The sequence below is a fragment of the Rattus norvegicus genome, chromosome 20, assembly GCF_036323735.1.
Source record: "Rattus norvegicus strain BN/NHsdMcwi chromosome 20, GRCr8, whole genome shotgun sequence".
Classification (NCBI taxonomy): Eukaryota; Metazoa; Chordata; class Mammalia; order Rodentia; family Muridae; genus Rattus; species Rattus norvegicus.
In genome coordinates, this window is record NC_086038.1 from 25,678,185 (window position 1) to 25,695,032 (window position 16,848).

General features: G+C 44.7%; 2 protein-coding genes across 7 annotated transcripts in view; both read right to left on the reverse strand.

Annotated features, from left to right (window-relative positions):
• Dna2 (DNA replication helicase/nuclease 2) overlaps positions 1 to 11,101 on the reverse strand; it is a 28,947-nt gene extending 17,846 nt beyond the window's left edge. The window contains exons 1-6 of the mRNA NM_001389622.1: positions 10,945 to 11,101; positions 8,493 to 8,675; positions 7,303 to 7,486; positions 3,889 to 4,034; positions 2,753 to 2,884; positions 961 to 1,180 (exon numbers count right to left, since the gene is read on the reverse strand). Coding sequence (NP_001376551.1) covers positions 961 to 1,180; positions 2,753 to 2,884; positions 3,889 to 4,034; positions 7,303 to 7,486; positions 8,493 to 8,675; positions 10,945 to 11,021 — 942 coding nt within the window. The 5' untranslated portion in view covers positions 11,022 to 11,101. The remainder of the gene's footprint in view (positions 1 to 960; positions 1,181 to 2,752; positions 2,885 to 3,888; positions 4,035 to 7,302; positions 7,487 to 8,492; positions 8,676 to 10,944) is intronic.
• Positions 1 to 16,848, reverse strand: part of Slc25a16 (solute carrier family 25 member 16) — a 57,234-nt gene that overhangs the window by 18,338 nt on the left and 22,048 nt on the right. For 2 of the 6 annotated variants that reach the window (XM_063279286.1, XM_063279287.1), the window contains exons 1-6: positions 10,945 to 14,124; positions 8,493 to 8,675; positions 7,303 to 7,486; positions 3,889 to 4,034; positions 2,753 to 2,884; positions 961 to 1,180 (exon numbers count right to left, since the gene is read on the reverse strand). In XM_063279286.1, the coding sequence (XP_063135356.1) occupies positions 961 to 1,180; positions 2,753 to 2,884; positions 3,889 to 4,034; positions 7,303 to 7,486; positions 8,493 to 8,675; positions 10,945 to 11,021 (942 nt within the window). In that variant the 5' untranslated portion in view covers positions 11,022 to 14,124. 6 annotated transcript variants of the gene reach the window in all.

Here is a 16,848-nt window from a genome sequence, read left to right on the forward strand (position 1 = left end):
ACATGACTACATACTAAAAGATGAAAATAAACCTTTGGATTTTAACAGACTAATTCTGCAAACTGCAGAAATAACTAGGCACAAAGCCCTGCGTTAGAACCCTTATACTGAAAAAGAGCACAGGCTGCTTGCTCTTTCAGAGGACCTGGGTTCAAATCCCAGCACCCATATGGCAGTTTATAACTATCTATAACTTTAAGATCTGACATAAGACCCTCACACAGACATACATATAGGCAAGACATCAATGCACATAAAATAAGAATAATTTTTAAAAAAACCTGAAAACAGCTGGGCAGTGGTGGCACAGGCCTTTAATCCCAGGAGCCAGGTGGATCTCTGTGAGTTCAAGGCCAGCCTGGCTTTACAGAGAGTTCCAGGACAGTCAGAGTTACACAGAGAAACCCTATCTCAAAAAAAACCCAATGAAAAGAAAACAGCTGGAAGCCACTGAGGCTAAATTTCTATGCTAAACTAGCTATCTAAGCAGACATTTTCTGAATGTTCCGGGGCTATGTATATTTGGAGATTCTGCCATGTACACTGGTCTGTTCAAAGCAGTGTACTCTGAACTTCTATTACAAGTTAGAAACTACAACGTGGGGCTGGAGAGATGGCTCAGTGGTTAAGGGCACTGACTGCTCTTCCACAGGTCTTGAGTTCAATTCCCAGAGACTACATGATGACTCACAACCATCTGTAATAGGACCTGATGCCCTCTTCTGGTGTGTCTGAAGACAGCTATAGTGTACTTATATACATTAAATAAATGATATAACATGAACATAAACACTACCTCACTGAGCGGAGATTAGGAAACAGAACATATGTTTAGGGATCCTCAATTCTACATTTGTTTAAGAGTTATACCTGGGGTTGAGGATTTAGCTCAGTGGTAGAGCACTTGCCTAGTGCTCCAAAAAAATAGAAAAGAAAAAAAAAAGAAAAAAAAAGTTATACCTGACCTCGGTGTTCAATAGAATTCGATTCTTTGCCAGTTTTGAGCTCCAGTGGCATTATCTTATATTTCGTCTTACAATCTCGATGTATTTTGACCCCAACGGTGACGTCTATTTTGCCTTTCAGTCCAAACCTCGGGGACCAGATGCTTTCTTCAATATCTAGTGACTTGACTACTTCAATGTTACAAGGTGAACTTCTGTCACTGCTATCACTTGGCCTAAAAGGGGAGACACAACACAGTCACTCCACACCTGACCCGATAACTACCACGCAAGTATCTTTTCTGGTTGCTGGGGGTCTTGTTGGTGCTTTCTGAATTGCAATACTGGCACCACCTGGGATTTGAATCTCGCTGCTCAGCCTGTGGCTATAAAGACTGGCTGTGACAACTGCCCGAGAATTGCAGTGTGTAGTAAGTTACTTAACATAAAGGCCTGACATAGTGGTGCCTGCTGTTAATCCTACCACTCACTCCAGTTGCAAAGGCAGCAGATCTGTTGGGTCAAGGCCAGCCTGGTCTACATGGTAAGTTCCAGGCCAGCCAAGAAACCCTAATCCTAACCCTAACCCTAACCATGAGGCAAAAATAAAAAAATAAAAAAGTTGTCATAAAAGATGAAACAAATCAGAGTTGAAGAGATGGTTAAGAGCACGGGCTACTCTTCCAGAGGTCCTGAGTTTAATTCTCAGCAATGATATAGAGTCTTACAACCATCTATAACGGAATCTGAATCCCTCTGCCAGCATGCAGGTGTACACACAGATAGAACACTCATATCCATAAAGAAAAAAAAAAGTTTCGTATGAAATGATATCGAGGGTTGGGGATTTGGCTCAGTGGTAGAGCGCTTGCCTAGCAAGCGCAAGGCCCTGGGTTCGATCCCCAGCTCCAAAAAAAAGAATAGGAAAAAAAAAAAAAAAAGAAATGATATCGATTAACATTAGGATAAAATAAAATCCTCTACTCGGGAGATTTCTTTGGTCATGCAAAGATACTATAGATAATAATTTGTGAAAAACAGTAACAACAAAATGATAAATTACAAAAGCTTATGCTTTTAAACCAGGATGATGGCTTACATCTTTAATCCCAGCGCTCAGCGGGCACAGGAAGGCCGATAAGTCTCTGTGAGGTCCAAGCCGGTGGCAGCTAGACAGTGAAACTCTGCCTTAATCATCTTGATTACATTCGTGTGTTTACTTAGTGTGTGCCTGCATGTCGGCATGAAGACCCACGAATGCTGCAGCATGCATGTGGAAACCAGATGACAATATCCAAGGTTAGCTCTGTTTCTGCCGTGGGAAAGGGCGTAAGTACCTACACCAGCTAAGCCATCTTGCCAGCCTCTATCTGACCTCTAAAAAGCTTTGGAAGAGCTGTGCACTTAATTCTTTTTATACATGTTTGTGTACATGCCTGTTTACATACGACAGTATCTGCAGGAGCCCTTGGAGGCCAGAATGAGACACCAGAGCCTCTGCAACTGGAATTACAGAACTCACATGAGTCCTAGAAATAGAACCAGTGCTCTGTAAGAAGAGTAAGTGTTCTTAACCACTGAGTTACCTCTCCAGGCCCCTTTAAAAAGCTTTGCGTCAGCTATCCAGAGGCAGGCTGATCTGTCTGAATTCAAGGTCAGCCTGGTTTAACATGGAGTTCTAGGCTAGCTAGAACTAAGCTAAGTAAGACCTGGTCTTAAACAAACAAACAAACAAACCAACAATCTTGGAGTCAACAAGCATAAGGGATCCAGTCTAAAAATCTGAACAGAATACAAACACTTCTTACAGAGAGAGATGCATTTGAGGGAATTCTGCCTTAGTGCCCTTATGCATGAACTCGTCAGCCCACTTAGAGAAAGAGGGGAGATACTCTTCTACTTCACATCTTACTTCATCTTGACTCAGATTCAAGCGATACCTGCCAAAAAAGGGAAACTGGATAAGAGAATAGAACTATTAGCAATATAAATGAAGAAAATAATATCGAAGCAGGTTAAGAACAGATGTTTCCAGGTGAGGTACAGTAGAATACAGCTCAGTCTTAAAATAATCAGTGGTACAGAACATACTCTGCATGTTTAAGCCTCTGGGGTTGAGCCCTTGCTTTCTCTTTTAAGGTGTAAAACTGACATAGGCTTGATAGCACACACCTAACGTCAAGCGGGTATAGCGGCTAGGGCTTAGCACGTGGAAGGAAGTACTATCCACAAGCCTGAACTCCCCAGTGGAAGGAAAGAACCAACTGCACAGGGCTGTCCTCCGACCTCCACATGCTGCCACATGTGCTGGGCCCACATCACACACACAAATACACAAAAAAATAGTATGTAAAATGAAGTTTTAAAACAAACAAACCTATGTACAGAAGGTTATCTGAATGCAAAGGTTATCTGAGACAGGAGACAGGAGTTGGTCAGGCAGCTAGCCTGGATTTACATAGCAAAGCAGCAGAAAGGAGGCCTGGGGAACCCCAAATGCTGTCTCCCGCTGCCTCCCCAACCCTTGTTCCCCGATCCCTCCTCTCTCCTGCTACACACACACACACACACACACACACACACAAACGCATGTCCTCGCGCTTTAAAAAAATGATAACGGAAGAGGCTAATCTTTGGGTAGGGAGCCACAGAAGTCTGCTAAAATACAGACTTATTCTTGTTAAAATTGGCTAAGTTTCCAATACCCGATTCCAAACCCATACAGTGCTCAGTATATTGTCTCTAAACTAATGCAAAAGCATTTGTCACACATTCTCTGAGCTTCGAAGCTATATTGCACTGGTTCCATCCTTGAGCACGTGTGTGTGGTATTTCAGTAATGTTACCCAACAGTCCCTGTTGCCCAGAGTCACCACAGAGTACTATGAATAAGTTGGCAGGAAGTTACAGGGTGATGTGGCATCTGCATTTCTCAGTGACTTACATTTCCTTCAAATGCCTTACTTCTCGGAGAGTTTGAAGAGCAAGCTCTTGTAGCTTTTCTGGAGCAAAGCTCTCACTTATTGCTTTTTGAAAGACTTCGTGGAGAATTGTACCGATCAGCATTTGGCGAGTGGCTGTATCAGAGACCTATTAAAACAAGTCATGTGCACATTTCAGGCTAACACATTGACACAATGGTAGTTATGCAGCCAACACGAACTTAAGACAAATGCTAATACATTTGCAAAGTTGTTTTGCTTGGTTTTATTTATTTATTTACTTTATGTAAGTACATACACTGTAGCTGTTTTCAGACACAGACACACCAGAAGAAGGCATCAGACCCCATTACAGATGGTTGTAAGCCCCCATGTGGTTGCTGGGAATTGAACTCAGGACCTCTGGAAGAGTAGTCAGTGCTCCTAACCACTGAGCCATCTCTCCAGCTCCTTTTGTTTTTTTCTAATTGGTTCTCTTTCCTGGAGGGGTGCTTTGCCTGCATGCATGCCTGCACACCGCTCACATGCCTGATGCTGGCTGTTGCCACTCCTTATATTTTTCCTAGGCAACACTCATACCCTTTAAACAGTCCCTTACAGCTCTGTTCTCTGTCTTCTGGTCTCTCGGTCTGTCTGCTGTCTATATCTCTTTCATGTCCCCATTCTGAGATGGCCTTTCACTCTCCCTGCCCCAATAAACCTCTGGCTTTAGATCAGTTTCCTGGTGTGATCTCTTTGCCACACACCTTGGCCCCAGCCTGCCAAGGTGCTTCTGCCACTAAATCCTAAGACTTGCCCACAGACCAACTGACCTGAGTTTGCTTTCACAGATCCCACGTTAGAAACTGCCAGACACAATTATAGGTGGTGGTGCCTAGCTTTAATCCCAACACTTGAGAGGCAGAGCAGTGTGGACGTCTGTGAGGATGAGGCCAGCTTGGTCTACAGAGTCCCAGCCAGCCTATGAACTCCCAGCAGCCATGGCTGTTACGCAAGATCTGGGCCAGCTACCATGCCAGCGTAGAGGTGTGTTAGGTCCAAACCAGGCCTCCAAAACAGCAGTGCCATTGACAATGTCTAAATTACAGTCTGAACTTAGGTCAGGCTAGACCCTGACTGGGTCAAAAAAGGGTTGCTAGGAGATAAACAAAAGCCGAAAATCAGGATTCCTCAGAAACTTCTGAGTCAGGTTTCTGTTTTTCGGAAAGAGTCACTACCGTCTTTATCTAGCTACCTTCAGCCATGGGACATCTAGTTCCCTATCCTGAAACACATGTCTAAGTCCCCAGGTAGCCCCAAACTCTTGGGTCACAAACCACCCCCACCCCACCCCACCCACACACACTCTAACTTTCAGGCTGCTCCTGAGTTTACATACTTCCTCCTGCCCCAGCACCTGTCTCTTTAAAATTGGCACCGCTTCCCCTAGCTTTTGCTATCTTCCCCTGCTCACCTGATCCTCATACCACCGTCTAAGATAGCCACGGCAGCCTTGAACATCCCCCAAATAAACCTTCCTTGTACAGGCTGATGGTGGTTGTACACGGCTATACTCCAGCACTTAAGAGAGTGAAACCCTGTCTCGGAAAACCAAAACCAAAACAAACAAGCACCAAACAAACCAACCCTGTCTACCCATGGAGTGTCCAGCTCAGTGACTTCTCTGTGTCCCCACTTCCAGGGTGGATGGGGCTCAGGAGCCCCTTCCCCGAGCAGAGTCTTTGACAGTTGATGGCTTCTAGGGGAATGAGTCGGTTTTCCTTAGCAGTGTGGGCCCCAATAAGTTGACCATGTTCCACCGATGGTTTGGTACCAAGGGGTGTAAGGACAGGACAGCACAAACTGGAATTAGTGGGTTATTAAAAGAAAATGAGGATGCGGGCTGGAGAAATGGCTCAGCAGTTAATGGCACCGACTGCTCTTCCAGAGGACCCAGGTTCAAATCCTAGCACCCACATGGCAGCTCACATGTAACTCCATGATCTGATCCCCTCACAGACATACATATATGCAGGAAAAACACCAATGCAAATAAAAATAATAAATTTTTAAAAAGAAGAAAAAGAGGAACACAAAGTTGAAGGGAGGTTAAAATAGATCTGGGAGGAGCAGTGTAAAGATTACCAAAGTAATCACATGACATTCTCAAAGAATTAATTCACACACACACACACACACACACACACACACACACATTCTCACAAAACTGCAACTTTTTTTTTTTAAATATTTATTTATTATGTATACATCATACAGCCTTCTGCCTGCATGTATGCCTGCAGGCCAGAAGAGGGCATTGGATCTCAATATGGATGGTTGGGAGCCACCATGTGGTTGCTGGGATTTGAACTCAGGACCTCTGGAAGAGCAGATAGTGCTCTTAACCTCTGAGCCACCTCTCCAGCCCAAAACTGCAACTTTTGTCTCCTTCTTTCTACCTCTTTCTCATGATGCATTTTGTAACACCTTACCCCATCTTGGGGCTGCTGATCTACCCTGTAGCTGACCTCCAGGCTGGCTTAAGTCAGGTGCCGTGGCTTTCTCTCTCCCTCTTTCTGGGCAGTTGCTGAGGTTGCCTCCTGTGGAGTTTTCCTTTCAAACTCTAAGAAAATTGCCCTAGATCTTAGGGAAAAAGAAAAAGCAAGCCAGACACAGGCATGCACTCTCATCCTCATGAGTAGCTATTAAATGCCTATGATGGTTTGTATATGCTTGGCCCATGGGAAGTGGCTCTATGAGGAGGTGTGGCCTTGCTGGAATAGGCTTGGTCTTGTTGAAGTGTGTCACTGTGTGCATGGGTTTCAAGGGCTCCTAGAGGTCAAGCTATCCTAAGTTCAGGCTATCCTAAGTTCAGAAGTCAGTCTCTTCCTGGCTGCCTTCGGATCAAGATGGAGAACTCCCCACTCCTCCTCCAGCAACACTGTCTGCCTGGATGCTGCCATGCTCCCACCATGATAATGGTCTGAGCCTCTGAACCTCTAAGCCAGCCCCATTAAATGTTTGCCTTTTTTTTTTTTTTGGTTCTTTTTTTCGGAGCTGGGGACCGAACCCAGGGCCTTGCGCTTCCTAGGTAAGCGCTCTACCACTGAGCTAAATCCCCAGCCCCAAATGTTTGCCTTTATAAGAGTTGCTGTGGTCATAGTGTCTCTTCACAGCAGTAAAACCCTAAGACCAAGCTAAATAAAACTCAAAGGACCAATAGATGGTCTGCATCCCAACACTGCAATGACTTAGGGTAGGTCACACCGCTGGTGGCTCTCAGCCTGTGTGCCCTCTGTAAAGTGTAGCAGGTGAGGACTGAACACTAGTGTGAAGGCCTACCTTCCAGAAGTGCTGAAGATGTAGCTCAGCATGGGGCCAGGCCTTGGATCCCACCCTCAGCACAGCAGGGGGAAACACTGATGGAAGTCACTTACCCTGAAAGTCTCACTCAGGACAGCTCTTCTCAGACACCGAATACTGCTGGCGACGCTTGTGCCAGAGATCAGCATGTCCGGGGACAGGATAAAATAGCCAAAGTCATCGTCTACTATCCACGGCTCAGATGTACAGTCTCCCTCGATGTGAATGATGTCTCCTGGCTCAACTGGTACCGAACTCCTGAAAACAGGCAAGGTTGAAACAGAAACGTATAACCTAGGTTCCCATAGTTAAACACATCCAGAAGCAGCGAGGACTTTATCTAAAGAATAAATATTTCTAAATCTCTGGGTATTAAATTCCATTTAAGCGGGGGGTTGCTATCGAGACGGCTCTATGGCTAAGAGTACCACCTGCCCCTGCAGAGGACCCTGATTCAATTCCCAGCACCCACAGTGCTGCTCACAACTGTCTGTAACTCCTGTTCCAGGGGATCCAATATATTCTTCCGGCCTCTATGGAGACTGTGCACACACATGGTGTTTGAACATATATGTGCAGACAAAACATTCACATAACATAAATTTTTAAATAAAAATTAAAATTAACTCATCAATGTAAAATTTTTATTATTATTATTTTAAGTATACATGCGTGTAAATGCGTGCAGCGCCCAAGGCCAGAGGAGGGTCTCAGATCCCTTAAGACTAGAGTTACAGGAAAATGTGAGCTACTTTGTGGGTGCTAGGAACCAAACTCAGGACCTCTACCAGAACAGAAAGTGCTGTTAACCATTGAACCACCTCTTGAAACTTCTTTTTATCTCACCCCCGCTTAAAATTATTCTTTTTCTTTTTTAACATATTTATTTTGTGTGTCAGTATGGGGTGGGGGATCTATCTGGTTCTTCTACCATGTGGGTCCCAGGCATCAAACCCTGGTTTTCAGATTTGGTTGCAGGCACCTTTTCCTTTGAACGATCTCTATCTCCTTTTAATAATTTATCTGCACAAGATGGGTTTTCAGGGGATACCCTAGGCACACACAAGGTCTTGGGTAAGGCAGTGTCCTCCTGACTCTACCAAATCATATCAGGTAATCTCAGCATTTGGAGTTGAGGAAGTGGAGGCAAGATACAATCAGTTCAGGTACAGCCTGGGATCTGTGAAAGATGGTATTAGAAAGCGAACAAAAACAACAAACCACCCAACCACTAAATCATGGCTCTAAGTCAAATGCAAATCACCAGCCATTCCTCAGGATGCACAGAACTTCCTGCTCTCCTTCCTGGGACACAGTTATGAGTAGGTGCTTCTCCTCTGCTCCTCTTTCATTCAGCTTGGTCTCAACGGCTAGCACCAGGTATCGGTTATCCACTCCTCGGCTCAGAACTGTCTCAGCAAAGAAAGCGTCTGCCTTCTTCTGAAGTCTAAATCGAAAACATAAAAACCATCCCGTCAGAGCCTTGAGATAAGCAGCCAGTTGACTATACTCAGTCTTCTGGTTTTCTAGTCTTGTTTGATCTGAAAACCTTAAAGTAAAGAAAGACATGGGGTGGGATTCTTGTTATAAAGACTGGGGCTGGGGCTCAGTTGGTAGAGTGCTTGCCAAGCATGTTCAAAGCCCGGGAGTCAATCTGATGCCCATCTCTGCATAAACTCTGTGTCTGAGTGTGATGGCTCAGAGGCAAGAGAACCTAGGTGCACAGGGAGTTTTGGCTAGCCTGGACTACATGAGGAACCATGTCAAAACAAACAAGAAGTGACTCTTCTCCTTTTAAAACACATATGAGCAATAAGTGAAGTTGCACATCATGACTCACAGGGCTGAGGCAGGGGAACTATCCCCAAAATTCAAGTGTTGCAAGGGATCAAACCAAAGAAGGAGACACCCAAACTGCTTTAAATAGGGAAGTTGACTATCTCTAGAGGATCAATACCATAGGCTAGGGAGTTCCTGAAAGCACAAGATTGGACTTTTATACATTTCTGCCTTCGCCCTCGATACATGGTTACATATATTCTGACGGGTATTTTAAACTAGTAGGCAATGATGGTTAGAATTGGGGAGGGGGTGCAGGACTAGGGTTAGGGTCAATCTACAAATAGGAGAATGCCCACCAGTTTGGCCAACTATCACAAATACCTGGAATGGACATTAATCAGCCCATGTGGCTGTTTCTTGGGCCTTTAAGGCCCATTCCTGCCTCCTAACCACACAAGGTTAACCTGGTCTACACCATGAGACCCTGCATAATACAACAGCAACAAAACAAACACCTGGGAAGTGTAAAAAGGAGGTTTAAGATCAAAAGGTCAAAGCCACCCTGGGCTGGCTACACATCTCCACTCGAGGCTAGCCTGGGCTACCTTAAAACCTGGAAAATACTGAAAAGGGTTTCTACCATGGTCAAAAGCCTTTACAAAGTACAACTAAAGGGAGACATTCATATCGCTTTTCCAAATAGCTGATATACGGTGCACGACAATGTTCAGTGGCATAATAGCACTTGCTGTGCTGGATTCCCCCAACTACAGGGGGTGGGGAGGCTGGGGAGAGCAGCATGAAAGGCTAATCTTTACAGTATTAGAGGCCTTGGGCCTACTGTATACCGGGTGTATACCAGGTGTTGGTTCCCCCAGCACCACCAAACAAATCTAGTCCAACATAGTACAGATGCAGGAAGAAGTCCTGGCCTCCCTGTCCTTGTCAAGAAAGCAAGCTCCCCCTTGGCTTCCCAGGAAAGGTCTCTGTTAACGCAAAGGCTGGTCTCAAGCCCTCCTACTGAAGTCACTTACAGCAACTTCTGAGCCCTCAGAACCGTGCCTTATTCCGGGGTAGGAGGTGGTTCATTTCTGTTCAGTAACCCAGGAGTTTCTCATTTGTGTTTAACAGTGATCAAGGCAACTTCACAATAATAAAACTATGCAAACTAGTATGTAAGCCATATCTCTTCTCTCCTTACGTCTTTCTGGGTGGGTTTCCATAATCCTAACAAGCCACCAACCCTCTCCAATTAAAGACATCCAATGGAGGCAGAGGCAAGAGGATCTCTACGAGTTCCATGCCAGCCAAGAATATTGAGAGACCTTGCCTCAATAAATAAAAAGATAAATGCCTTCCACCTTCCCCAACCAAGCACTTCGGGGGAGGTGCAGCACCATCCATTGCTTTGTAAATGTTATCGCTCAACACCCTACTTAGCATTAATTTCCGGGACACCTCCAGGAGCTCTTCTAAGATAAACTGGAGGGATGGCCCAAGTTCAATTCCCAGCAAACACATCAGGTAGCTCACCGCTGCCTGTAAAAAGAGCTCCAGGAGCTTAGGCACGTGCACACATACACATAAATAAATTTAAAAATAAATAAATAAGACTGGTCTGACTAAAGGAGATTTCTGACAAGCTTTATGCCCGGAGTTTAACCCCGCGGTCCCACGTGAAAGCAAAGAACTGACACAGGTGCTCCTCCTACCGCCACAAGCCGGACCTCTGCACACGCAAATTAAACAAAATCAAATCCAAGGTATCAAAGACAGTAACCATCATGTGAAAAAAACTGCAGGCTACACAACCGGTTACGCCCAGGTCCCAGTTAACACTGGCCGAGAAGGATCGCCCCCAGCGATCGCCTGGGAGGACTGCGCGGGTCCGCCCGCGCTCGCCCCTCGCGCCCATCGCTCTCCCGCAAGCTCACATCTCCATCCGCGGCACGGCCTCCGCTCCGCTGTCCTCTTCCAGCAGCAGCAGGTCCAGATCGTCCAGCGGCTCCATTCCTGCTGAAGCCCGCCTGAAGAGCAGGCAGCAGCGTAAGGCGACAGCGCCCGCAACTCACGCCGCTAAGACGAGCCAGCGCCCCGCGCATGCGCAGAAGTCCCGCGCGCCAGCGGCTCCCGCGCTCTCCGCGCCGGGGAAGCACAGCGCAGGAGCGGAGGCGCTTTCCCGCCGTCTTGCCTCCAGGACCGGATTCCTGAGTGAACCTGCGGAGCTGTCACGCTTACGCTCGCCGCACGCACCTCACAACAATCTCCTCTCTCCGGCTTTTCAGAGGAGGGCGGAGGATGAAGCTGTTTCCAGTAGGTACCTGGCTGCTTCCCACTGCCGTTAATCCCAGTACAAGGGATCTGATGCCTCCAAAGGCATCTTCATGCACATAGTACATACACATACTCACGGGCACACACACACACAAAATAAATCTTTGAAAAAGTGAATCTAGGAGGCCGGTGCTAGCACACGCCTTTGTTCCCAGTGCTCGGGAGGGAGGGGCAGGCATATCTCGAGTTCAAGGCCAGCCTGGTCTACAAAGAAGCCCTGACTGGAAAAAAACGAAAACCCAAAGCATCCAAACGAAAGATAAGTCTAAAGAAAAATTCTTTTAAAAGAAACATTTCATAATTTTAACATCTGTCCATTCTGATGTCTGCCTGTATGTGTACATGTGTGGACACCAGTGAGTGGTTCAACAGTCATTGCCTTCTATGGCTCCTCACTTTATGAGGCAGGGACTGACTAAACCTGGCTAGTATGTAGGTGCTAGGAATATGAACGTAGGTCATACAGCTCTATCACCTGAACCATCTCCCCAGCCCTCCCATTCTTTTATTTTATAGTTAACATTTTCCCTCATCAATAATGCAAACATTTAAAAGAAACACTTTACCTAACACGTGTAACCCTCGGGTAGATCTCAGGTTCCACAGATGATAAATAAAACAAGCCATCCAAACAAGGATAAAAAACTACTTTTAATATCTTATGGATTCTATAATGGACATAGAATGTAATTTATTTTAAAAAATATTTTCAGTTCTCTTTTATTGATAATATAATTGAGATATTTATTTTATAGATTTAAATTACCTTAAGATTAAATGGAATAACTAGCTACAGTGTGGTCCAGAAATTAAAATATACAAAAGAGCTTTACATTATAAACAGACTTTATCCCCACTCCTGGTACATTTACAAATCACAAGATACATTTTTATTTTTAAAGTAAAGATTATAAAAATGAAACTGATTCATCCAATTTTTCAAGCTATGACAAGAAATCATACATGAAAAAATGCAGAAATAACATTTGCAGCTTAATTTTAATGTCTTAAAAATCACATCAATTCTACAAATCACTACCTCTAAAGACAGTTTACTGCTTCTACTTCATGTGTCATGCTTACAACAAAAGAGAAAAGTGTTCTAAACACAATGATTAGAATTTTTATATACTAAACAATCTCTTTAAAATGTAACAATTGCAACGTGTTTTATATTTACGCTTAGGACTATGACACACTAAACTTACATTACATGGAAGAACTTTATATCTTGACATAATACCTCGGAAACATTGCTTCATCTAAATTTATGGTCCATTTAAATTTTCTAGTACATACCAAGTTATTTAAGACAAGCATCTACAATGTTACTCTCCTTTTAAGAGCAAAGATATTTAGTTTTTATTATCACTGCCTTTGGGAAACACAGGCTTTTAAAAAACTCATGAAAATCAAAGTCCATGATAACAGCATTTGAACAAGACCTGCTATTTCTTCATTTCTTGAATATCTCCTTTAAAATTCAGCACTAATTTTATTGAGAGTGAAAGACATTTGGGGATGTACCTCAGTGTACACTTGGTTTTCTGATGGGATCTCATCATGCCTGGTCCTAGATTCAATCCCCAAAGAGAGAAGAAAGAAAGAAAGAAAGAGAGAGAGAGAGAGAGAGAGAGAGAGAGAGAGAGAGAGAGAGAGAGAGGAAGGAAGGAAGGAAGGAAGGAAGGAAGAAAGAAAGGCAGGCAGGCAGGCAGACAGTCTGCTTTTCAAACGAATGAAGGGAAAGGTGTTGTTTTTATCAACTGGAGCAGAATTATGAGGTGAAACATAATAAGAACACTACTTTGTTGCTGGCTCTGTTTCACAGACCTTAAATATTCAGTCCTCATTCTGCGACAATAAAACGAAGTCGGCTGATTTTAATAACATTACCCAAGGCTAAAAGGCTGGAGATGTAGTTCAGAGGTAGAGCACTTATCTAGCAAGATAGGCAAGAGAGACCCTGAGTTTACTCCCCAGAAGAAGTAAAGAAAGGACAGAGTGGGAGGGGGTAAATAAGGAGCGGGGTTAGTTGGCTGGGGGTGTGGGCCATTGGCAGTGTGCAATTACACAATCGTCATGCATGAGTGTGATCCATCCCCAGCTTCACAATAAAACAGAAAAGGGCCAGTGACATAGCTCAGTGCTATGGTGCTTGCAGGCTGGGGATGTGGTGAGGGGGTACAACATGTGCTTGGCATGCAAAGGCCCTCGGTTGGATTCCAGTCCCTCCGCCCCCAGTAACCACAGTTACAATGGGAAGTTTGGAATGGTATGGTAGGACTAATGACAATCTCTTGAACTCAAATATGAACTTTCTTTTCCTTCCTATTAACACTTTAAAATAACCAAACAGGTAGCCACAGTCAGCCCAAGATGGCTCTTCAGGGTTTTAAGGTATAATGTTTGCCATTAAAAAGTATGTCAGAGGAAGCATGATGGCTGACGCCTGGAATCTCAGGCATGGGATTCCAATTCTCTGGAATGGGCAGCAGAGGAAAGAGGATTGCTACAAGTCTGAGGGTAGCCTGGTCTCTTCACAGTGAGTTCCAAGCCAGCCAGGATAACATATGGAGATCCCATCAAAAAGAAAAATAACAAATTATGCTAAGCATTTTTGATCTATGATTTAAAAACTGAAAGAAATCAAGTATTAAAATACCAGTGGTTCCTGTGTGAGGGCAAACGTCCCCTTCAAGTAACGTTTCCCTCACAATTAAGGTGTCACTCATACACACACACACACACACACACACACACACACACACACACACACACACACACACATCCTTCCGAGAATTACTGAGCACAGTAACTACAAATCATGATTTTTTTCTTTTAGTTAAGGTGAAAAAATTGCTTCATAAGTTCATATGTTGTGAAAGCCACAGCTTGAGAGGGAATACAGCGGATGTAGTTCAGAGATAAGCCACGGTACAATCCTCTCCGAATCCCATGGTGTCCATAGACATACTTCATGGTCTCCCTCATGGTACTGAAAGACAGTAGAAAATGACGTAGCAATCACCCACACACTGACAAGACAACTCCGAGCCCAGAACAGCTTTGTTTTATTGTTTGGATGGTTTCTTCAGACAGAATTGTGGTCTGTAGCCTGGGTTAGCTTTGAACTATAATCTTCTGCTTCCCAAATGCTGGGGAAAGAGACCACCACCAGAACCAACCTATGGTAGCCTTTTTAAGGAGGCTTAAATGGCTGTGGTTGCTCAAGCTTGCAACTCTAGCATCTCAGAAGCTGAAACAGGAGTTTCAAGCCAACTTGAGCTACAGAAAGAGCTGTCTCAAGTAAAACAATAAATATTTGCATATATAAATCCATACATACAAAGGAGGCCAGGTGGTGCACGCCTGAAGGTTAGCACTTGGGAGATGGAAACAGGAAGACCAGGAGCTCAAGGCAGTTTTGGCTAAAGTAAGTCAAACATTTGAAAACTGGCCTGGAGAATTGGCTCAGAAGTTAACAGAACTTCTGAGCTCAGGTTCCGTTCCCAACACCCACATGGTGTTCTACAGCCATTTGTAACTCCAGTCCCAAGGGATCCAACACCCTCTTCTGGCCTCAGCAGACACGAGGAATGGACGTGGTACACAGACATACATGCAAGCAAAACACTCATGAAACTGTAAACTTCCATCTGGAATAGCTTTTGGAAGACAAAGGTGACACATAGTTAATGAAAAAAATCAAGTCACCCCCAAAATGGGAAAGCACTCTGCAGAACATTTCCAGGTTACTCAGGTCCATGTGCTCAGCGTGTGCCACATCTCCGTGGTTAACTGGCAGCACTAGCCCATTGTCAGGTTAATGGAAGCACTGGCTGTATGAACATCCACCCTTTAAGCTTTCACTGCAGTGTAACTTTCTGCAGCTGCTTGCTGATGCGGGCCTCAAGTCTGGGGTTACCAGAGTTCTAAAAGGCACTGCTGGGAAGGATGGGACCTCTCCCAGGTGGGGCCTGGCATGAGGCAGCTGAGGAAGACTGTAGGACCCTACCCTCTTCTTTTGTATTCTCTTTCATTTCTTGCCCATGGATTGGGTGAGGTTGAGTTTCTCTGACAAGGTCTTATTCAGCCCTGAAGGGCATGTTCAAGGCCAGATGTGTACTACATTGTAAGATTCTGTCTCAAACACTAACCAACCAAGAAGCCGAGTAAGAGGGTCACACCTTATCCCTTGCACTTAGAATATGAGAAAGGAAGGTTTCAAGTTCAAGGCCATCCATGTTGCATACAAAGCTAGAAGCCAATCAGGGCTACATGAGATCCTGTCTTAAAATTAGAAATTTAAAGACCATTAGGTTTCTAAATATTATAAAGAGTTAGACTTCAGAACACTTACAGGCACTTCTCAAACTCCGGTAGGACTGCCCCCAACTGCATTCTCCGACGGGTTACATCAAATGGGTAGCTAAAGAGACACAATGATTAAAGACTTAACAACACTCTCTCATTTCCTGTCTAACACCCATTAAAACCGCTAGATCCTAAATCTACTGGGCAGTCTGGAACTGGGCAGGTGGAGGCAGGAGGATCTGAAGTTCAAAGCCACCCTCACCTACATAACAAGTTAGAGATCAGTTTTGACCACAAGAGACCCTGGCTTTTGGGGGGAGGGGAAGGTGAGAAAGAGAGGACAGGTTAAGCTGTGGGTCAGCTTTGAGGAAAGAGAGGTGACGGGGCCAAGGGAGAACTAGAACTTTGGGGGTGGTCCTGGGTCCACAGAAGTCCGCAGCCAGCTGTGCACAGCAAAGCAGACACCTCTCCTTTACCATCATCCCCAGCACAGCACTGCCTCCTATCTGAAGATGCAGTCCACTTCCTGGGCAGCTCTTGCTCTGAGCATCTTTTTTTTTTTTTTTTTTTTTTTTTTTTTTTTTTTGGTTCTTTTTTTCAGAGCTGGGGACCGAACCCAGGGCCTTGCGCTTCCTAGGCAAGTGCTCTACCACTGAGCTAAATCCCCAACCCCTTGCTCTGAGCATCTTATCCAGCTGATCCTGGTTCTGCTTGGCCCACCCAGGATTCCGAGGAGTCTGGGGACGGCACTCCCACTGCCTTCCTAGTGCTCAGGACATGTCCTTGGCCACCTTGGAAGCTTTCTCACTTGCTTTCTCTAAAAAGTCCTGCTGCTTAGCTTCCAGCCCTCCATGTCTCATTCTACTTAATCTCTCTTGCTCTGGGGAAATGTCTTGAAACCACCTTCCCAATTTTGATATAGTAATGGACTTATTATAACGTCCCCTCTCTATATCTTTAACTCCAGTTAAACACTGAACTGCTTCAATAAAAACAGCTTGGGCTAGGATGATTGCTCAGTGGTTAAGAGGACTTGCTTCTGTTCCAGAGAACCTGGGTTTAGTTCCCAGCACCTATGTCAGGTGGCTCACAACCACCTTGTCTTAGCTAGGGTTTCTAGCTGTGACAAACACATGTCAAAAGCAAATTGGAGAGGAAGTTTCTTTTTTTTTTTTTTTATTAACTTGAGT